This window comes from Orcinus orca, chromosome X (genome assembly GCF_937001465.1).
Source record: "Orcinus orca chromosome X, mOrcOrc1.1, whole genome shotgun sequence".
Lineage (NCBI taxonomy): Eukaryota > Metazoa > Chordata > Mammalia > Artiodactyla > Delphinidae > Orcinus > Orcinus orca.
Window position 1 is genome coordinate 102,641,057 of NC_064580.1, and position 22,233 is coordinate 102,663,289.

Sequence of the window (22,233 nt, forward strand, 5' to 3'; positions counted from 1 at the left end):
ACCCCAATTCCACCCCATTCACCCCCAGCTTTCTCCTTCCTAGCTTACCTCAAGGACATTAGTACAGAGATTCCCCAGCATAATGACTTGCTGTTCCTTACAACTGAGAAGGAACAGTGATGGATGAAATATAATGAATGGGTGGGTCTTTGGGAAGGAATAAGGGAAAGATTGGTTACATTGGATATAGCGGATGCATTGGTAAGTGGGAGGTTAAATTGGATATAGCAGATGCATTGGTAAGTGGGATTGGTTAGTGTCACAGGTGGGGTAGGTCATTGGATTAGCAGAAGTTAGGTGAGCGGAATGAATAGGTAGTTTGATAAAACTAGTACCTTTGTGAGTGAAAGTGAGTGGGTTTGTCAATATTTTGCAATTGGTATTTTATCTTTATTGGATTGGCTTTAGAGATTAAGGCTAATGACTGAGATCAGTCTTTTTTCCTTTAAGTGAACTTTACTATGCCTATTTTTATCCCAGGTCATAGCTCCTGGTTGTTGACTTTTAACCTTTGCCTTACTTCCCAGCGTAGAGAGGAGATGTCTGCAGTTGATGTGTAGCAGCTACAAAAGGTTTAGGTGGCGATAGGATGCTCTATGGTGTTCCACTTCTCTTCACAATTTCTTCTACTTTTGAACTTCCTGGTTCTCTGAAATCTTCACTCCCTTCCCCCATCCCTATACAGTTCCTATAAGGGTGAAGGGAAGAAATGGAGGGGGCTGAGACAAGGACAGTGGTTTGGATTTATGGGACCTTTATAACTTGGGGACATCCTGTACTCAGTAAATATTAAGTGTTAACAGTGAAGCCTTGGGAAGTGTTGCCAGTTATCGTGCAGTCATATCAATTCCTTGTTACCAACTTTCTTTTTTCCAGGAATGAATGTATTCCCAATAAGAAAGAAATAATATAGTACTGCATGTTGTTAAACATGCAAAGAATGGTAATGCCATACTCTTGATTAATGTTGGGCATTCATTTTCAAAGTACTTTTATTTACATTATCTCTTCTGATTTATCCTGCAATTCTGTAAGATAGGACAATTTTTGTGAGCTAGGTAGGGCAGTTATTATGCTAATTTTGCAAATAAAAAAACAGCTCAGCATAAATGGGGGTCAGCCAGCAAAAGTGGAATTTCACTAATTTGTGGTAATTAGATGATGGTTTTGAATGGAGATGTAAAACATTAGGTTCCTCCCGCTTCACTTTTCTAAACTATAAACATTTTTCGATGTTATATTTTAAATGTGAATTATTAGAATGATGAGGCTGACTCTCCTGCCATTTGGGTATGTATAATTCACTGTTGAAAACAACAAAAAGCAGTATTTTTTATGCTTTTCTTTTTAAGCTTTGACGGAATTGATTATGGTACGGTAGCTAGGTCAGAAAATGACCTTGCTACTGAAAGAGCTGGAATCCCAGACACTGCTAACTGCATTTCAAAGGGTATGTTCTTTGTTCCTAAGGGAAAAACCCCTCAAGATGTGAGACACTGCTGATTTGGGCTTCTGTGCCTCATCAAAAAGTCTTGAGCACAGATTTTTTTTTTCTGTAATTGTTTTGTAGATTGTTGTCAGTTGTTTAGTTACGCCACATTTTTTTTCCTTTTTTTTTTTGCTGTATAACTCTGATTCATATTTTTGGCTACAAGCCACTAATTGGAAACACAATGTTTCTTTATTTTTTTTTCCCTTCCCCTTCAAAGGTATTTTCTAGCAGTCACAATGAATGCATGTGGGAGTTTTTAATATTTTCCAGCTAATCAGACCTCTTTTGGCTATCAAATTAATGGGAAAAATACATTCCTAGTAGCTAATTAGAAAAATTACATTCTCAGTAATTCCTATTTAAGATGTAAATAAGGATGAATAATCTCTTTAATAATAAACTTGGCCTACAGATTGTTTTATGTAGGTAAGCATTCTGGGTAATTTGAGATTTTTCTAGAATATTTATGAAGTTTTTAATACATGTTACAGAATGCAGAAGTAGAAATTCAGATACATAAAGCATAGAAGTAGAATTTATAACCTAAAGTGCTTAATTACTGAAATATGTCCAATTTTCTATTATTCATGATATTGAGGGAAAACATGAATAATTAAATGTTACCAGTTACACCAAAACCTCAGCTCAGTCATTAGTTTACAACTTCCTTTCCCATCAAACCTTTTATCAGAGATAACAGTAATTTTTTTCCTGTAATTTAAAAAACAAAATAAATGGTTTAGTTTGAATTTTTGTTCCTCTACCCATCTTTGGTGATAAGTAGTGAACTCAAAAGAAGAAAAGCAAAGAATCTCAAAGTCTGAATAATCAGTTCATTGATAATAGAATTGATTTATTTAAATTTTTTAAAAAGGGAGGTTGTGACAGGTTCTCCCTTGGTGGCGCAGTGGTTAAGAACCTACCTGCCTACACATGGGACACGGGTTCAATCCCTGGTCCAGAAAGATCCCACATGCCGTGGAGCAGCTAAGCCCGTGCACCACAACTACTGAGCCTGCACTCTAGAGCCCCTGAGTCACAACTACTGAAGCCAGCGTGGGTCCCGCAACTACTGAGCCTACACGCTGCAACTGCTGAATCCCGCACGCTCTAGGGCCCGTGTGCTGCAACTACTGAAGCCCACGTGCCTAGAGCCCGTGCTCCGCATCAAGAGAAGCCACCACCATGAGAAGCCTGTGTACCACAACGAAGAGTAGCCCCCTCTCGCCACAACTAGAGAGAGTCCACAGGCAGCAACAAAGATCCAACGCAACCAAAAATAAATAGAAATTTTAAAAAAAGATTAGTACACCATTGGGTGTTTTAGATAACATACAAGATCATATTAGCACGTTAACTTGATAAAGCTTCTGTAAAGTGGCCTGTAGCCCAACATCTTGTTTACTTTTTAAAAAGTAAGTTACAAAGTGATTTAGCATAATTGCATTAGTATTGACTTTTCCAGACAGTCATAAATTTAGTTATCTGTTTCTGTTGCAATTTTACTAGAAATTATTTTAAATCATTAATAGATGTGACTTTCATCTAACCCACTTTGACAAATTGGGACATTGTGATATAGCTGCCCTACCCTGGAGTTACTGCTTGAATGTGGGTATTTATTGAATGATTGTAAACGTGCAGGGTAGAATGGTTTTAGTTTAGAATTCTTGAGTAGGCCCAGGGAGCTGATATATTTTTCTGTTTATTTTGTCAATAAATAGATTATCAAGCTGTTCTTTCAGGAATATGGCGTAAAACTACATGAATTACATAAATCAGTTTGGAAAAATCAGCTTGTCATTTTAGACAAGATAAAGCTGCTTAAGTTCTACTTTAAGCTTTAATTACTTTCTATATGACTAGAATTATATTTCATTATAAAGTTTCCTTTGATTTCATTATAGATCACTTAAAAATGTTGCCACAAAACCTATATTGAGAAAACAGAGAGCCATTGTGCCAAATTTTCTCTCCATCTATTTCTATTAATATCAATGGTAAAATAGTCATTAGGTATTTTAGACATATTCTGCTTCTTGGCTTTCATAGTATTTAAAACCTAAAATGGTCTTTCAAAGGATAATAAAAGTAGTAATTCACATCTTGAGGATTCAGTTAATTCCCTATTAGATAACTGTCATAACTATATTCTCCATTTTTTGTTAATCTTGTTAATAAACCAGTATTGCCATGTATCAAGGGAAACCCCCTTCTGTGGGGGGTTTTATGCTTAGCATGTAATCTAGTAAAACTTGCCATAACAATGTAACTAATTAATAAATACATTCATTAGTGATATATACGCATCAGTATATACATTTTAATTCCAGTGAACGATGCTGCATACCAAATTTTTAAAAATTATGCACCTAGAGCAAGATTTAAAAAATAAAATGGTATCTTATTCTCTAAATTTGAACTGTTCTTAATTTTTCTTCAACCTGAGGTTTGGTTCTGTTTTTGATTTTTGCTTTGTTTTTGTTGTTTTCCTGCCTGGCCTAAGTGGGGGAAGAAATCCTCATGTCCTTGTTTTGTGAGCACCAGAACCTTTTTGATTACTAGTTTAGACTTAGCACTTTTGTGTTGGTCTTAGTTTGCCATCAGATCTTCCTATTTCAGTTTGCTGGGCTTTAGAAATCAAAACCCTTTAATTACCTGCTTATTTTAATGACTAGCTAGGGCCTTATCTGCGCTCACCTCCTGTTCACCTCAAGGACCTTAGAATCCCAAATCTCTGTACAGGCAAGCTGTTCTTTGCTCTGCTTGATTCAGTTTGTTGATGTACTGCTTAAGCTTATCTTACTTTTATAGTTTCCTGATGGCAAAGGCAAAAAGAGGTGGATAAAAACAAAATCAAGCTATAGGACAATTTTCTGTTAAGCCCTTGGTAGTCACCTTCTATAAGAAAAATGATTGCCAAGCCACCAGCTTTATTCCAGCTGACTCACTCTATGCTTCCTCCTTCCATGTCATTACTCTTTTTTTACCTCCTTAGGAGTCTGTCAGGAATTTTGCACCCTGACAAGAGGCTTCTTCAGAGCCAACCATCTTTTTTTCCTCAGAACCTAAAATGTGAGTCCTCTTACTGACAAAAAAAGAAAAGAAGACCTTGTTAGTCCGTTTTTCTGTGTGTTGCCCAATTGTTTTGGTATATTCTTTTCGCCCAGTATAATGAGTAGTCTGGAAATGGAAATGTTAAATGTGAGATCACTCTTATATTTTGTGTAGTGGGTCTTTGAGTTCCTACTTGTTTAGTTGACTATGAAGCAGGTGGCAAATGTAGCTTTAGTCTGCACATTCCTTCCACCCTGTTCTCAGAAGGCTTACAGGTTGTGTTTGTTTTTCAGATAACCCTCAGGTAAGAGGTAAGAGAAACACCAAACCCAAAAGACAGAAGGATCTGTCTATAGCTAAAGGGTGAGAAACTAGAGGTAGGATGGCTTATGGGATCTGACTGTTTGAAACTACAGAAATTCAGTGTTCTTTTTTAAAGTAGACTTAAGCACTGATTACCCTAAAGCCATAGTGCATGAGTGATGAAGATGGAAAAGATGATTCAATGATTGCCTGGAGAGAAACTACTCGCTGAAGCTCTGAAAAACCAAGTTAGACTATTACAGTAGTCAGCCATGTTTATACCTGATTTCAAAATGTGGGTTTTGCAGTAAGACAGGCAAGGAAATGCAACTGGCTTCTATTTGGGGAATCTAATCTGTACGAGTTCTTAATACACACTTGTATTGACTGCCATTCAAATTGAGGAGCCATTAGTGCTTCAGGTTGTGGGAGGATGTTGAGACAATTGAAAAGCAAGTTCTACCTCATATTGTAGAAAGCTCATCAGTTTTTTTTAATTGAAAAAGAACGTATCTGAAATATTTCTGATATCCCTTTTATAAAGTGAAGTGTCCTAAAATGACTTTGTAAATACAGTAACCGGATCCATTTTTAATGACAACATAATTTTAATTGATATTTATCCAGAAAGTTGGCTGTTGATCTTTATTTGACCTATATAGGTTAACTTCATTTTTAACATGAAGACAAATGATATAAATATTTTTATAAATAATGGTTATAAGTCAGTTTACATATCTAGAGATTTATCAGTTTGTTACAGTAGCCATCTTGTTTTTGTTTTTTTGAGGGGTTCAATCTAAGCCAAAATAATGAAGCTGTTAATAGACCTTACTACTCTGTTTCACTGAGTGTTTTTGAAAAATGTACATAATAGCATATATACAGTATTTGCATTTGGGCATATCCACTGAATGCATTGTCTGGAAAAGCTTTGACTAAATTCACACATGTGCAATTTTTTTCCCCAGTCAGTAAATGCTGTTGAATACTTAGATTAATATTTATACAATGACATTGGCCATACAATTCCTCCCACTTTGTCCCTTTATCACACACGGACAGATCATAGAATTAATTGTCCACCTAATTATTTTAGGGGTAGGGTAGAGTTGCCAGATAAAATACAGGACTCCCAGTTAAATCCCAATTTCAGATAAACATACTAAAAATAGATTTGTTGTTTATCTGAAATTGGAATTTAACTGAGCAGCCTATATTTATGTTTGCTAAATCTGGCAACCCTAGGTGGGGGAGAAGCAAAAGGAGACTAGTAGGTATGGGCACAGTTGTGAGACTTAAATACAACTAAGTATGCAGTGACAAGGATCGCCTTTTACTCTGATTGGGAATACCGAGATTTTTGAGTGCAATGTTAATTTTAAGAGTCCAACTCTTTTTTTCTTTGTAAGTGCATTCCTGAAAACAAAGCTCAGAAATAACAAAACTTAACAATATATTGTTTAGAGATACATGGCATTTTAAAAATAAAAAAGTAAGGGAACAATAAGTCAAATCTGGGCTAGTGGTTCCCTCTAAGGCAAAAGCAGCAGAATAGGGCAGACAGTAGCTGCCCTGGTCTTGATGCTGTTCTCATTCTCAGGTGACCTAGTGAGTCACAGTTCATTTTATTTGTTGTGCTTCATAATTACATGTATATGCTACATTATACTCTTGTACATATCAAATATAGAATAACAGTTTAAAAGTTAAAACATAGGCTTCAGTGAGAATATTAGCCTATATGCAAAGTTTCACTGCTTGTACTTTCCAAAATAAATCCAAAAGGTAAAGAGGCGTTCATTTCTCTCTTCTCTGGGTTAGCCATCCTTAGTTCTTTATATCATTCTACTCAGTTTCTGGAACATTCACCAAATTGGTTTCTGTCTTTTGGATATGTTCTGTTTTTTCAGTGTTTCTTTTAAAATGTATCCCAATGATACACGATATTCTAAAGCGTGCTCTTATCTATCAGTGGGAAGTAGAGTAGAATTTACCACTCCCCTTGCCCTGGACATAATAGTTCTGTTAATTCAGCCTAAGATCACACTAGCTCTTTCAGTAGTCATATCACAGCCTTTACTGTCTGAGCAATCAACAAAAATACCTAAATGTTTTCACATGATTTGTTGTTAAGTCATATCTCCCCAATCATGCATTTTACATTTATCCCTGTTACATTACATTCTGTTAAGATTTGGCCCATCCTTCTAACTTGTTGAAATATTTTTGGATACTGTCAGCCAGTATATTCCTTATCCCTCCAACTTTGTGCCAACTGTAAATTTGGTAGATATACCATCAGTTTCCTCATTCAAGACATTGAAATGTCAAGTGGGACAGAACATCAAGTAGGATAGAGTACAATAAAAATTATTTAATATTTCCTTATGGTTTTTCATTGATCCATTAATCACACCTTGAGTAATGTTCAACCAGTTACACACCCACCTAAGTGTATTCTAGCCTACATCTCTTTGTTGTCTAAAAGGATATCATGAGAGAATTATAAAATTTAGTGCGTAAATCCAGATTTTTTGTGTGTGTACAGTATTCCCTTTATATTCTAGGCCAGTAACCCTATCAAAAAAGGAAATTAGGTTAATCTTGCATGTTTGGCTTTCTGTGAGTGCTTACTGACTCTTAAATGAGTATCTTTTCCCCACGCCTAGGGCCCTAAAACCATTTCACAATGTGTTTAAGAATTTTGCTTGACATTGACATCAAGTGAATCTGTTTATAGTTTGTAGCATCTACCTACTTTCCAGTGTTGACTACCAGAGTTTTCCTTAGCATCCTTTTCCATCTCTGATTCTTCAGAGGTTTTAGAGATTGAACTCTATAAATTCTCAGAGTATGCTGGGATATAATTTGGGACAGGAGAACTGAAATCATTTACAGTAGCTAGGTACTTTTATCTCCTTGAATGCTCTGGGATTCAATTTCCTCATTCTATAATTTGTTTTTCCCTTTCTGGTTTAACTATCAGTAATCTTAATTGGAAAAAAAAAGAATTGATGCAGGCTTTTACTTTATATTATTCATTCACATATATCCAGACTGCAGTTTCTTTTTGTTGTTCTGAATATAAATTAAAATAATGAAAAACTCTGGTATTTTTTTAAATCCTCGCACATTTTGAGCACCAGTCTTTTCTGATACTGTTCTTATAGGTTTTTGTACTTTTCCTTGGATGTGTGCCCATTCCATCCCTCCGATCTCTTCTGCATGTTCTCCTTTAAAATACTTCTTTTGACATGTCACCATGGAGATGCAATCAACGAAATTCAGACAATGAGAAATTCTAGGGGATGAACAACCTAGTGTCTTTGTTTAAGACTTTTTTTTAAGAGCAGTTTTAGGTTCACAGCAAAATTGAGAGGAAGGTACAGAGATTTCCCATATACCCCTTCCCCACACACATGTATAGCCTCCCCCATTATCAACGTCCCCCACCAGAGTGATACATTTGTTACAATTGATGAACCTACATTGACACATCCATAATCACCCAAAGTCTATAGTTTACCTTAGGGTTCACTTTTGGTGTTGTAGATTCTATGGTTTTGGACAACTGCCTAATGGCATGTATCCATCATTATAGTATCATACACATTAGTTTCACTGCCCTAAAAAATCCTCTTCAGAATGAACAGCCTAGTTCCTCAACACATGAACTGCAAGAAATAAAAAAAAGAAAGGAAACCTACTCATTGAAAGAGACATATCAACTGATTATAGCACAAGGACCTTATTTGGATACTGATTGAAATGGACCAACTGTAAAAAAAAATTAAAAAAAAAAATTGAGACAATCTGGGAAATATGAATGTTGACTGTATAATAGGGAATTGTTAAATTTGATAATAGTGTTGTGGTTATGTTTTAGATATGTACTGAAATTTTTATGGGTAAAAATGAAATAGTTCCTGAGATTTGCTTCAAAATAATCTGGCAGGGGAGTGGAGGGAGGGATATTGATATTGATCACTATTGACCATGGTCAACATGTTGTGCATGTGGGTTGATAATATTATTCTCCCAATTTTGTACATGTTTGAAATAGCCATAATTAAAAGTTGGAAAAACTCCCCCAAAATATTTTTTATGGTCACATACATTGTTACTAGCAGATTCAGAACTAAAACTCAGGTCTCCTGATTCCAGCTCATGTTCTTTTACTATGTAGCTAAACTTACAGCCCTTCTACTTCGAGATTGGTGTCATGGTGCCCTTTCAGTCTTTGGGACCCCCTCCCCAAGCCTTCCCTGGGGAATTTGTGGTGGCACTCCTAGATAAGTAAGGCTTTAGTAAATGGCCAGTTTCATTTGACCGGCTACCTACCCATGTGAAACCAGGAAAGAATATTAGACTTATTAGGGTAAATTGACAGGCTGCATGTGTTGCTAGAATCAGCAAAGAGACTTGGGTCCTACGCCTAATTGTTATTAGGCCCTTGATCTTCGCATAGGCTCTAGGAGATCAGGGCCTATGTCTGCTTTGTTCACTACTTTACACCCAGTGCCTAGCACTGTGCTGGTACCAGGTAAGCAGTAGGTAAATGTTGAATGAATGGATTAATTTAACCTTCTTTGGCCTTATTTTCCTCACATGTAAAATGAGATAGTTGGTCTAAATTATTCTTACTTCCTTCAAACATGAAAAAAAAATATATTCCCTTCCTACTGATTTTTTAAAAATCCTTTTAGGACTTTGTAAAGAATTACTGTAAATTTCTTTTTAACACTAGGTAACATCATTAGGTAGAATGCTCACTTCCAACACCTGTGACAGAAAACCCACAGTTATGTTGCATCAAAATCTCTTAAAAATAGCCTACTGCTATGCATCTTCTGTTGGATTGATTTTATTTCTATTAAGTAAATGAATACTGTTCTCAACATTACTAAATTAGAGAGTCAGGTTTAGCAAGTTCCAAACTCAAGCTAAGAGGGTTATTAATAAAATGTTGCATCGCTTGCATATTTTTACATTTCACTGAAATTGTATTGAATGCAGTATTATTATGTCAGAGTTTATAAAGGATTTGACATTTTGCTTCCTCTGGAAACTTAGTGAGCAACTTTTGGATAAGCTGTAATTATTGTCATCAGATCCAAATCCCAGTGATTAGCACCTACCTTTGGAAGTAATGACCTTATTATTCTAATGAAATTTTACCTTAGGTGTCTGAAAGTTATCACTGGATCAGGTCAGAGTTTATAAAAGAAAAAATAATTCCTATGCTGCCCTGCAAAGTGACCAGAGCAATGTTTTGATGCCATGTAACATTTTAAAAATAATGAATGTTGTGTAGATACTAAAGTGCATTGGTACTGAACACAAATACCCTAGATGCAAAAGGAAAACTACTATAATTAAAATGCTAAATGAACAGGGACCGGAGAAAGCTTCAGTCACACATTATTTTATACTCAAATATGAGGTTTGTTAGTATAAACTCAACATAGCGAGTGCATGAAAATAACTTTCTTACAGAAAACAGGATATAATGAATTAAAATATTCTATCTGTATAAGTTGCTGAAATACTAACCTTAAAATTGCTTTTATATTCAAAACCTGAGTGCAAGCCACACTAAAAATAAGTATCTGGGGCTTCCCTGGTGGCGCAGTGGTTGAGAGTCCGCCTGCCGATGCAGGGGACATGGGTTCGTGCCCCGGTCCGGGAAGATCCCACATGCCGCGGAGCAGCTGGGCCCATGAGCCATGGCCATTGAGCCTGCGCGTCCGGAGCCTGTGCTCTGCAACGGGAGAGGCCACAACAGTGAGAGGCCCGCGTACCGCAAAAAAAAAAAAAAGTATTTGATCCATAAGCCATGTGGGTTTTTGTTTGTTTGTTTTTTAGTAGAATACCAATACTTGTTTATCTTAGACTTTATTTTGGAGCTGTTTCAGAAATTGTTTTTCATGTTTAAGTTTAATAATATCATTGATAGACATTGTCTTCAATTTCAGAAACTATGCTGCAAAATCAAAGATTTACTGCATTTTTAATTAGTATGAATATGTTGAAAGGTTTTTTTTTATGCTATTAGGTGATGAAGGAAGTTTCTCCCATTAAAGTTATATTTTTGTTCAGCTTTGTAAGAAGCACATTTCTTATTTCAATGAAGCTTTGTTAATCATATATTTAAATGTGTCAAAAATATTTGATTTTAAAATATCCTATAATAAAAACTTTTGAAATGAAAATTGAACTTTTGAAGTTCTCATTTTGGTTTGTAAAGGTTTTGTTAAAGTGAGATAAACTACCAATACTTAAATATATCTACCTGTTAACTTCAGTTTTCTTATAGATCTCTCACTTGTGTGCAGTGTAATAAAAGTTATTTTATGTGCTTTTTATGGGAAAAATGTGGGCTTTTTATGGGAAAAATTACTGACCTTAACCTTTGAACAGGAGGAATCTAATATTTAGTATCTACAGAAAATTTTGAAAGCATATTTTTCTAGTAAACTAGATGTATCAGAGTATTACCGGACATTTCTGGATGTGTGTGTGTGCGCTGGATTATGTCCAAGTTTCCTATAATATATCTCAAATTTAAGAGAAGTCAGAGGTATAAAATTTAGATCATTAATCATGGTATAAAAATTACATCTTCGGGGCTTCCCTGGTGGCGCAGTGGTTGAGAGTCTGCCTGCCAATGCAGGGGACACGGGTTCGTGCCCTGGTCTGGGAAGATCCCACGTGCTGCGGAGCAGCTGGGCCCGTGAGCCGTGGCCGCTGAGCCTGCGCGTCCGGAGCCTGTGCTCCGCAATGGGAGAGGCCACAACAGTGAGAGGCCCGCGTACCGCTAAAAAAAAAAAAAAAAAAAAAAAATTACATCTTCACTCCCAAACTAATGAAGGGTCTTAAAATAAACTTTCCTAAAATTACAGAAACTCTGAAAACCCTTGCTTAAAGGTCTTGCCCCTAGTTGGTTGGGAAAGCCAAGAGTGGAACTTAATTTTCTTGACCTAGTCCCCTATTTCTCCTGTCCCCAAACTCCAACATGAATAGCTATTTTCTTTAGGTACATAATCACTCTGAAATAGTATGTTATTATCTCTACTTTGAAGTTAGAGACTGAGTTATGGAGAAGAGTTGAGTGGTTGTCTGGGGAGACCCTCAGAAGCTCTGGATTCTTCCTTTACCATACAATTCCAGTTTTAAAAACCGGGTTTCCCAGCTCGATGCAGACTAGAAGCAAAAATTAGAAGGGAAGGGGGAAGAAAGCTTTTAAAGGCAGGCACATGGCCAGCTGTAAGAAGTGACCACTTCTATTGAGGAGGGAGATGCAAAACTATAAAACACAGACATTCCAAGCATAGTAGCCTAGGGTCCTGTAGTGTGAAGGCAAATAAATCCCCTGTACCTTAGGGTCCGTGGAGGGCATTACTGTATTAAAATATAGTGTAGTATTTGAGCGTGATAATTACTCTGAGTCAGTAAGAAAGGGAAAATTGTATATCCTTTGTTTAAGAAGGTATTTTCAAGGGAAAGATTACTGAAACGGCAAGGCTTAGCCTACAATGTACTTATTTACAAGCTGCTTTTGAAATTTGAAATTCAAAAGTACTTAGAACACTTTCGGAAGTTTGGCACTCAAAGAGAAGCTTCATCTCTCTGGCAGTTTTATACATGGAACATTTCATTATTTTATTTCCTAGCTGTGCCAAATCAATTAGGCATTAATTGTAGTTGTTAAAGGCAGATCAGGATTCAAGCCTTTGACTTAATTAGTTTAGTACAACTCAAGAAGCAGCGCTAATTACCTTTAGTTTGGTGTTCATTCATAGCACCGCTTAGAATATTCTCATAACCGTCATCTTTTAAGACCTTACACAGAAAAGAGGCAATATTGCAATGTAGTTGAGAGAGTGGACCCTAGAGCCAGACTGCCTAGGGTCAAATTCTGGCCCAGTTATTCACTAGCAGTGCAATTTAAATTACCTCATCTGACCCAAGCCTCAAGTTTTTTTGTGTAAAATAGGGAAGGTAATATAACTACCTTATTGGAAAGTTGTGAGGACTAAAGAAGCAAAAGCAAGTCAAGTCTTAGCACATATTTGGCACATGCTTATTAATAAATGATGGCCATTGTATAATTATTATTACAAGGCCCCTATTAAGAACATTTCCTGTGGGAATACTAAATAATGATTTACTCTTTATTATGGTGAAATGAATTGTTTTCTCATTTTGGCACATGATACAAATCGTTTTAGCCAACTTTGCAAGTTATAAATATGCTTTCACTTTTTACTAGATGCTAATGTTCTATAAATGGATGAAAAAATGTATCTTACAGACTACCCTGTTAAAGACAATTTTAGGCTTAATCAGACTGGAGGAAGCTATGAAATGTTTTACTACCTACCAAGACCTTAACAACTTTGTAACATATAAATTATGTTTTGAACACGAGTGGCTTTTGTTATTAGTTTTTTGTTTAATGACATCACAAAATGCAAGCAGGATCCCATTTTAATCACCAGCTCAGTATAATCTGGTGTTTTTCATGTTCCCTGTTGTTAAATAGCCTGGAGCTTTACGGGCTGTAGGGTATCTTTCCTGTATCCAGAAATTGGTCTCAGGCTTCCCACTACTGACAAAGTCCCTTGGAGAAACTTGGTGCACTCATTATTTGTGAGTTTCAATGGAGCAATTCAAAGCTGCTGAGGAAACTACAGCTTATTGTGTGTGCCCCATGTGCTCTCTCACTTAATCCTTATAGTAGTCCTATGAAGTGTAGATGTTTTTACCCCTTTTCCAAAGGAGGAGATTGAGGCTTGGATAAATTAAATGAATTGATCAAGATCACACATAGGGTAAATGGCAGAAGCGGTATTCAAGCAAGGTCTATCTGCACATGTTCTTTTCACTGCATTCCCTTGGCTCTCAAAAGGAAGTAATAAATTACTCTTTATAGTTTGTACACAGCTGTATGTAAAGCCCCACCAGAACCAATCTGGACTATTTCCATGTGTGTCAACAGTTGGTCTATAACTTAGATCCTGTGAATAATCAGCTCTTTATGAAACCAGTTACATGCAAGAGATAAATGTGGCGCCCTATTCTGTTTTTTGGACAGCTAAAAAACCTGATCAGATTTCTCAAAGTGGGAGTCATGGGGAAGGCAGATTTTCTTTTTCTTGCCTTCTCTACCTCATATGGGGGTTAAGTTTTTTGAAAAACATCTTATTTCCTCTTGTCGCTACACCTCTGTGGCAGATGATTTTTTTTTTCTTGATTGACATTCAGAATATGTGCCATATGGAAATTTGAGCCTCTTCAAGGCTTTTTGTTTTTGTTTTTTAAATTTTTGTTATTGTTTTGAGTGCACTTGTATTATTTTACACATCCTTTTTGTGGAATATTTATTCCTTTTTTTAAAATTGGAATAACCTTGGTCCTAATCACCTCCGGATAAACAGGATTTTGTTACAGAGCAGTATATGTTTGCCAGGGAAACCAAGTTATTGCGGATATTAAAATTTTCATTCCTGGAAATTGTCCTTTATTAACATGAAATGATATCGTCCAGGCACTGCAATTAAGTGGGCAGGCACTTAAAAGAGACTTAAAAAGAGACTACCTTTTTTGTTTTTTAAACAAGCTTTAAAAAACCCCTAAACTGGGATTGTGTCTTAATCATCTTCCTATCTCTAGTCCCTGGTACATGGTAGATGTTCCATAAATGTTTGTTGAATAAAGGGGTTGATTTTCTGTTGAATGGCAAAAGTAATTTTTTTATCACACTGTTTTGATTAGAGGTCAAGGATTACTCAATTTGGCACATGAAGAGCATGGGAGTAGGACTCGATGCTTCTCTTGGTTCTGCCCCTAACTTAATTTGTGACTTTGGGGAAAGTCACTTAATCTCTGAGCACCTTGGTTTCTTTATTTGTAAAAAGAGGCGCTATGACTAGATGATTTTGAAGGCGCCTTTCAACACAAAGTTGTATCATCTGTGATCACTGCAGTTAAAAAATTTAGGAATGGCATATGAATCATTTAAAAGCTTCTTACTGCATAACCCTGATAAGCGGCTGTAAGGGTATGTCTCTCCTTTGTGCTTTGAAGCAGATATCAAATTGTTCCTATTCGAAGAAAAATGTAAGGGGGTGTGTGAAAATAATTGGTGAAAAGTTACTTTTTAAAATTATTATATCTAGAGCACTCCGTATTTAAGAATAGAGTTTTGCTCCAGTTAAAAAAAAAAAAGAGCTGCAAACAAAAATAGGTTATCTCTCTTTAAAAGTAACGTAAATGTCTAATGCATATGAAACTTTTCATCCATACTGTAAATCAAAGAAGCACAAATTAAGATAGCAATAAGATATATTTTGCCTATCAAATTTGTAAACATTTAAAAATAACACTCATTTTTGGCAAGGGTATTAAGAAACAGGGACTCAGAGCAATGGGAGTGTATTTAAATTGGTAACAACTGTTCTGGAGGGCAATTTGAGAGTTTTTCAAAATGCTGAAAAGTGTGTATACTTTTGACCTGCAATTCCACTTTTAGAGAAATTTATTTTAAAGAAATTTATCATGGAAGAGTACAAAGTTTTATTCACATTAATGCTAATTATAGTGTTATATATCTAGGAAGACAAAAGATACAAACTCAAATCTCTTGGTTGTAAGGCTATGGGTCACTTTAATTTTCTTCTTTACTTTTTTATGGTTTCTACATCTTCTGTAAATGTTTTTTAAAATATGGGCTTGTCTTTAATGAGTGTGTAGAAGTATTTCCCTTCTCATCTCCACTGTTCAACACTTTCTTGCTTTTATTTCTGAACAGGCCTCCAGGAAAGGTTGTGATTTCAACATTAAAGGTGAGTTGTGCTTTCTGAAAGTGATAAGTATATTTCTACAAATTGTATACAATTTTCATTCATTTTTCTCTTTTATGTAATTCTTCGTTTTCTGCTTTGGCTTTCTATTACTTATTTTTTGCTAAGTAATATTATCATTGTATCTTACTCTAGGTGTGATTAGGTACTCTAGAAATACCTAATTAAATATTGTACTGTAAGGAAGGGACTATAAGTATTTTTTAGATTTCTGCTAATTTTTATTTGGTTTACAATTTTTAGAATAAAAGAACACTATAAAATACTTGTATTTGTGTGTATGTGTGTTTTTAATTGAAAAAGTAATACTTGCATGACAGAAGTATGGAGTAACCAAAACACTTGTATACTTCTTATGGGCACATGTATTGGTATCATAATTATATATAAAAATCAATCCTAGCCTTATATTCAAGCAAAGAAGTTTGATATTGAGACATTATGCCAATGAGAACCATTTTAAATACAAGAATATCACCAAACAGAACTATTTACATCAAATAGAATATATACTATATGTGTATGTTTGTGTATGGTTGTGTTTGTGTGTACGTCTGTACATATGTATGTATAATCTCAAACATGCTGTATTTTTTTTTCAGTTTCAGTGTCCCTACCTTCTATTTATACACATTGGATATTGATCTGTTTGATAAATTGTGGTGTATTCATATGGAATATTCTGTAGCAGTGGCTATGAATGAATTAGTTATACACAATAACATGGATGAATTTCAGCACCATGGTGTTGAGTGGGGGAAATAAAACAAGTCACAGGAAAATACATGTAGGAAGATTCCATTTATATTAAGTCCAAAAGCATGCAAAACTAGAGAATATATTGTTCAGAGATACAAGCATAGTGAAACTATAAAGAACAGCAAGGGAATAATAAACACAAAGTTTAGGATATCAGTCATCTCTGAGGGTGAAAGAATGTAATGGAAATGGAGAAGGACATACAAGAGACTTGAAAGCTAATAGTAATACTGTTCTTTTTCTTAAACTGAGTACTTAAGAAAGGTTATATCATAGTTCTTTATTCCTTATGTTTTATAAAAATTCTTTTATATTAACTATTTAATAAAACCGTTTTAAAAAACAACTCATGGACATGGTTAAAATTCACTCAGTGTGAGGGCTTCCCTGGTGCCGCAGTGGTTGAGAGTCCGCCTGCCGATGCAGGGTACACGGGTTTGTGCCCCGGTCCGGGAAGATCCCACATGCCGCGGAGCGGCTGGGCCGGTGAGCCATGGCCGCTGAGCCTGCGCGTACGGAGCCTATGCTCCGCAACGGGAGAGGCCACAACAGTGAGAGGCCCGCGTACCGAAAAAAAAAAAAAAAAAAAAAATTCACTCTGTGAAAAGAAGATGGTTGAAAATGTAGCTTCCCTCCCATTCTTCACCTTCCACTTCCCAGTCCTCCTATCCAGAGACTATTGCTGTTTATGCTTGTAGATTTTAAAAGCCACTTAGATCTTAAGATATTTTTAGGTTATAACAAATAGGTTTGGGGAATTTATTTTATCCCAGTAATTATAGATTATCCTTAACTTGAATAAAATTAGATAGAAAATGTACATATTTAGTAAATAAATATGAAGTTGGATATAGTTCTTTTTTACTTTTTATTTTGAAATAATTATAGAGTCACAGAAAGCTGCAAAGATAGTACAGAGTGAAGCCCTGTTATCCTTCACCCACTTTCCCCAGTGGTTATGTCTTAATTATAGTACAATATCAAAACCAAGAATTTGATGGTGGTACAGTGTGAGTGTATAGTTCTATGTCGTTTTATTACATGTGTATATTTATATAACCACCACCACAATCCAGATGAGATCTAGTTTATCACCACAGAGAGCTTCCTTTATAAAGTCACACCCACCGCCTCCCCACATCATCCCTAACCCCAGGCAGCCAGCCACTAATCTGTTTTCCATCTCAATAATTTTGTCATTTGAGAATGTCCTATAAGTGGAATCATATAATGTGTGACCTTTTGAGATTGGCTCAAATGATTGAGATCCATCCAAGTTGTTGCATGTGTCAATGGTTTATTCCTTTTTGTTGTTAAGTAATACTCTATGATGTGTATGTACATGGGTTATTGAGTGCTTATTGTATATAACAGCATATCTATTGATACCTTAAGCAATCCAAAGAAAAGTTTGATATAGTTCCTATTTTTGATGGCTTTACAATCTCACAGAAAAGATACATATATATAAGAAAGGATGATACATGTGGTATTGATGTTTGTAGACTAGAATAGACCTTAAGAATTACAGGGTGTTTGGAGGAGGAAGGGGGACATAGAGCAATTGTGAGAGCTCTGTTGCCTGGAATAGGAGAGAAAATTTTTCGGGAGGAAGTAGAACTTGTGTTAGGCTTTGAAAATTGGGAGAGGTTTGCATAGGTGGATAGAGAAAAATTGGGAAAGCATTGTATGTTAGGTAATAGTATGAACTAATTAATATGCAAAGGCAGAGAATTTGCTGGGCACGTTGAAAGACTGGTGTGACTAATGTAAACATTTCAGTGGTGGAATGTTGGTAAAGTAAATTGGGGCCAGATTTCCATGAGCCTTGAATGTCAGGTTAAGAAATCTGGGCTTTAAAATTTTGAAGCAAGATATTTAAAGTCAATTTTTATATGTCTTACAAGATTTTTTGCTGGGGAATTAACAAAAGTTAAGTGGTAGAAGGGTGGAAGAAAGTTCGGGGGAAAGAGACTAAGTGCAGAGAGAGCTATTAAGAGGTTAGAATGTCAAGACATGAGACTCCAACAGAGGGATGGTGTTGATAGGAATGGATGGATGCATATGACAACTATTTAAGAGTTGTTTCCTGGTTTTTGTTTCTTGTTTTTTTTTTTTCTCTCCTCAGCAAAAAAGAGTGGCGGTCACATCTCAAACATTTTTTAAAATCTCACTTTAGTCACAGTTAATTACTCATTACTCATTACACAGTTACTTCCTCATTACTAAAAACCAGAAGTGACCTGAATTTTTTAGTAACTAACATTTTTAGCTTAATGTTCTTTAGTAGATAATAATGAAGATTTCTTTGAGTGTAGATCACTTTTGTACAAATGATTTGTGAAACTGGGTCTTTTGTTGGATGTGCTTATTAAAATTAAAAAGCTCAGTTCTTATAACTGAATACTATGAGGAGGGTACAAACAGCTCTCTGATATCCAATACAGATGGAGGGAAACAGTGGTGTGAATTGCTAGAAATTGAATGCTCTGTCATACCTTTTAAGAAAGCATGTGTCTGAGGTTGTGATAGGTAGGAGTTAGAGAAATGGCCTAAAGGTGGGAAGCTGGGATTTAGTAGGTACTGTGCCACAGTAATGGGGCAGCCCATCTCCAGAAAAAGGTAATAATTGAGGACTGTCTCAAGTCTAGCTAAGTTGGTGTTGGTTTTCTGTAGGCACATGCTTGGCTTCCATTGCTTTATCCTCAAAGCCTGATCGAGGTGCTAGGGGAAGGACCTGGACCTTAAACCTCACTAAAGAGAGAATCATAGATGACTATATATACTAAATCAGGTTTTACTAAGAAATCTTCCAACTAACCTCTCTAGAGATCAGATCCTCTGGTAGGTGCCATATCACTCCTTAAAACAGGACTTAACAGCAGTTTACCTTATAGGAGTTGATATCTTTCAAAAGTTCAAAGTCTAAGAGAGTTTTGTTAAAGCCAAATAAAATAGAAGCCTAATCATTGCTTGCCAGTTTTGGTCTGTGATCTTTGTAAGTATTAAAACAAATGAAATTGAGGTACAGGAATTATTATTATGTATTTTTCTTAGGTTAACTTGGGGAAAATATCCATGGAATTAAGGTTGTACAGTGCTTCTGATTTCCCTACTAATGAACAGTTATTGGAGGGTAATTGGGTAAATACAGTTAATTTGTAGGACTGTTGAAGGTGTTTCTCTAATATTCATTAACCCGTTCTTAATTATCATCAGCTTTCAAGAATTCTCTCTCATCTTGTCAAGATGGCTATTTCAGGGTGGTCAGGGAAGGCTTTTCTGATGTAATAATGCCTGAGCTATATGACCCTAAGGATGGTAAGGAACCATCCAGTTGGCCAAAGTATAATTGTGTGGTTGTGATGGGAGAGGGAGGTGAGAAATATAGATGTCAAAGATGTAGGCAGGAGCCATATCATGTTAGGTGTTCATGGGCTGTGGTAGAGTTTAGATTTTATCTAATACTTCAAATTCCATGAAACAACTTTTCTCTAGAAGAATCTATATAAGAATTGGTAGTATTTCCCAAATGCTGGGAGGAATTCAATGAAACAACTTTTCAGCTTGAAGATACTGGAAGTCCTACAGAAATTTCTCTAGCACATTATTAAGTCTTTAGCATTATAATAATCTCTGGAGTAGAGAGATTATTGGAGCCTGTCCTGATACTTGTATAATTGCTACCTTAATACATACATACATCCTTATGTATCTTAGGTCACTTATCTGTCAAAAATGGTTATAGTGACTTTCTGACAAGCTCTGTGATGTACACCAAGAATTATGAAAAGTTTTTTTCTCAGTATTAGTGGTAGCATTCAAATTACTGTACTTCTATAAATGTAAAGAAAACTTAAGATGGAAAAGAATATTGTGTTAAGATTTGCAAATGTATGATTATCTTACTTTACCCGAATTTTTTTTCCAACAGAAATGCAGCATCCATTTTACCTTCTCTAACCTCCCAAATATATATATATATGTACGTATGTGTATATGAATGTATACGTAGATATATATGTATTTTTGGTGGGTTTAACTTTTTTCATCTGTTACTATTTTGGGGCCTTCATTTAATACCGGTTAAATCTTGATTCCTTTTATCTAAAGTGTATAGAGTTTTTAAGAAAATGATTCTCTGAATATGGTCTTCCTCATTATGTACTTTTGTGTTTATTCATATTTATGAAGGGATACTTTGGGGAAAATAACAATTCTAATTCAACCCTTTGCTTAAGTCCTTAATCTTTTTAAGCTACAAAGGTACTTAGTAGTTCTTATCTTCCTGCACAGTTTTTTAATGTTAAAAAGTTGGGTACATGTGAAGGAAAATATCCTGTTACAATAGAAAAATCGAAAATTGCTGATTGGTAACCTTCCTATGCAAATTAAATTGTCCCAATTGGCATAAAAATCTCTGGGCATCTATCAGTATACAAACATATAAGCTCTTTATGGGCCTTTGATTTATTAATGTTGTAATTTCTAATTTATACCCATTTTAAACAAAGTTTTAAAGAAAAGATATTTGGTCTTTGTTTCTTTTCTTTTTGAAATAGGAAGCAGAGAACTCTGCATACAAAGTTGGAAATGAGTCCCCTGTACAAGAATTGAAGCAAGATGTGTCTAAAAAGGTTTGTAAGATAAAATGTTAATATTAGTTTAGCAGATGTCATATTTTTATGGTATATTTAAAGTGGAAAATTTTTTATATTCTTTTAGTATAGTGCCCTGTACGCGGTGGATGTTCAGTAAATCTTCCTGAATCTGTTGAATTTGTGATTGAAGGCGCATCAGGCTTTTTAGAAGGCATTTTGTAATCGAACTAATTGGTAATTTATCCTTGAATCAGTATTTTGAAAAATGTTTTGTAATGTGTTTTTATTTTTTATACCTGTATTTTTATTAGAGTAAGCTATAGCTACTCTTGAGGCTAGTACCAAGAGGTAAAGGTACTGAAAAACTCAGTGCAGCAAATTCTAATGTCTTGAGGAGTTAGAGGTTACAAGAAGTCATTACTCTTCTAGTACCTTTGATAACTTTTAAGGAATTGATCATATGAAGCTTCAGGGTTTGGTTTACTGGAAGAGACTGAGCATAAGATAAAAATTTTGGCAATGGGTTATTCACAGTATCAGGATAAAACCCAAGGAGAAAGAACAGTGTGTGTCTGTTCATTTATACCAGTTTTGAGTGTTTTCTGGGCCCCAGGCACTGTTTAGCGAGTGGATTTCCAGAGACCAATGCTACGACACATCCTCCATCCCAGAGTTTCTCAACAGCAGCACCTTTGGGGTGAATAATTCTTTGTTGTGGGGGGAAGGAGAGACTGTTCTGTACATTGTAGAATGTTTAGCAGCATTCCTGGCTTTGACTCACTAGATGTCAACGTCCGCCCCCCCCCCCCACCAACCCCTACCCCATCTTGACAACCAAAAATGTCTCCAGACATCACTGAATGTCTGGGGGAATGATACCAGGCAAAATCACCACTAACGTAGATTCATTGTTCTACCCTTATGGAATTTAGAAACTAATGGACTACATATTTTAATATTGATCATACTTTTTCCTTTAAAAAGAAAAATTTCCTTTTTGGGAAAAATGGTTTTGTGTATCAGCATGAATGAGATAACAAGAGTGGTACCCTTTTTTTTTTTTTTAATCAGAAATTTCCCACAATTCTACACAAACAAACAGCTGTCTTGATTTTTTGGCATTCCCTTCTGGTTCTCACTCATTTGCTTTTTT

General features: G+C 35.6%; 1 protein-coding gene across 1 annotated transcript in view; it reads left to right on the forward strand.

Moving 5' to 3' along the window:
- Positions 1-22,233, forward strand: part of WDR44 (WD repeat domain 44) — an 82,996-nt gene that overhangs the window by 8,891 nt on the left and 51,872 nt on the right. Inside the window, exons 2-3 of the mRNA XM_004285093.3 lie at positions 15,669-15,702; positions 21,042-21,116. Coding sequence (XP_004285141.1) covers positions 15,669-15,702; positions 21,042-21,116 — 109 coding nt within the window. The remainder of the gene's footprint in view (positions 1-15,668; positions 15,703-21,041; positions 21,117-22,233) is intronic.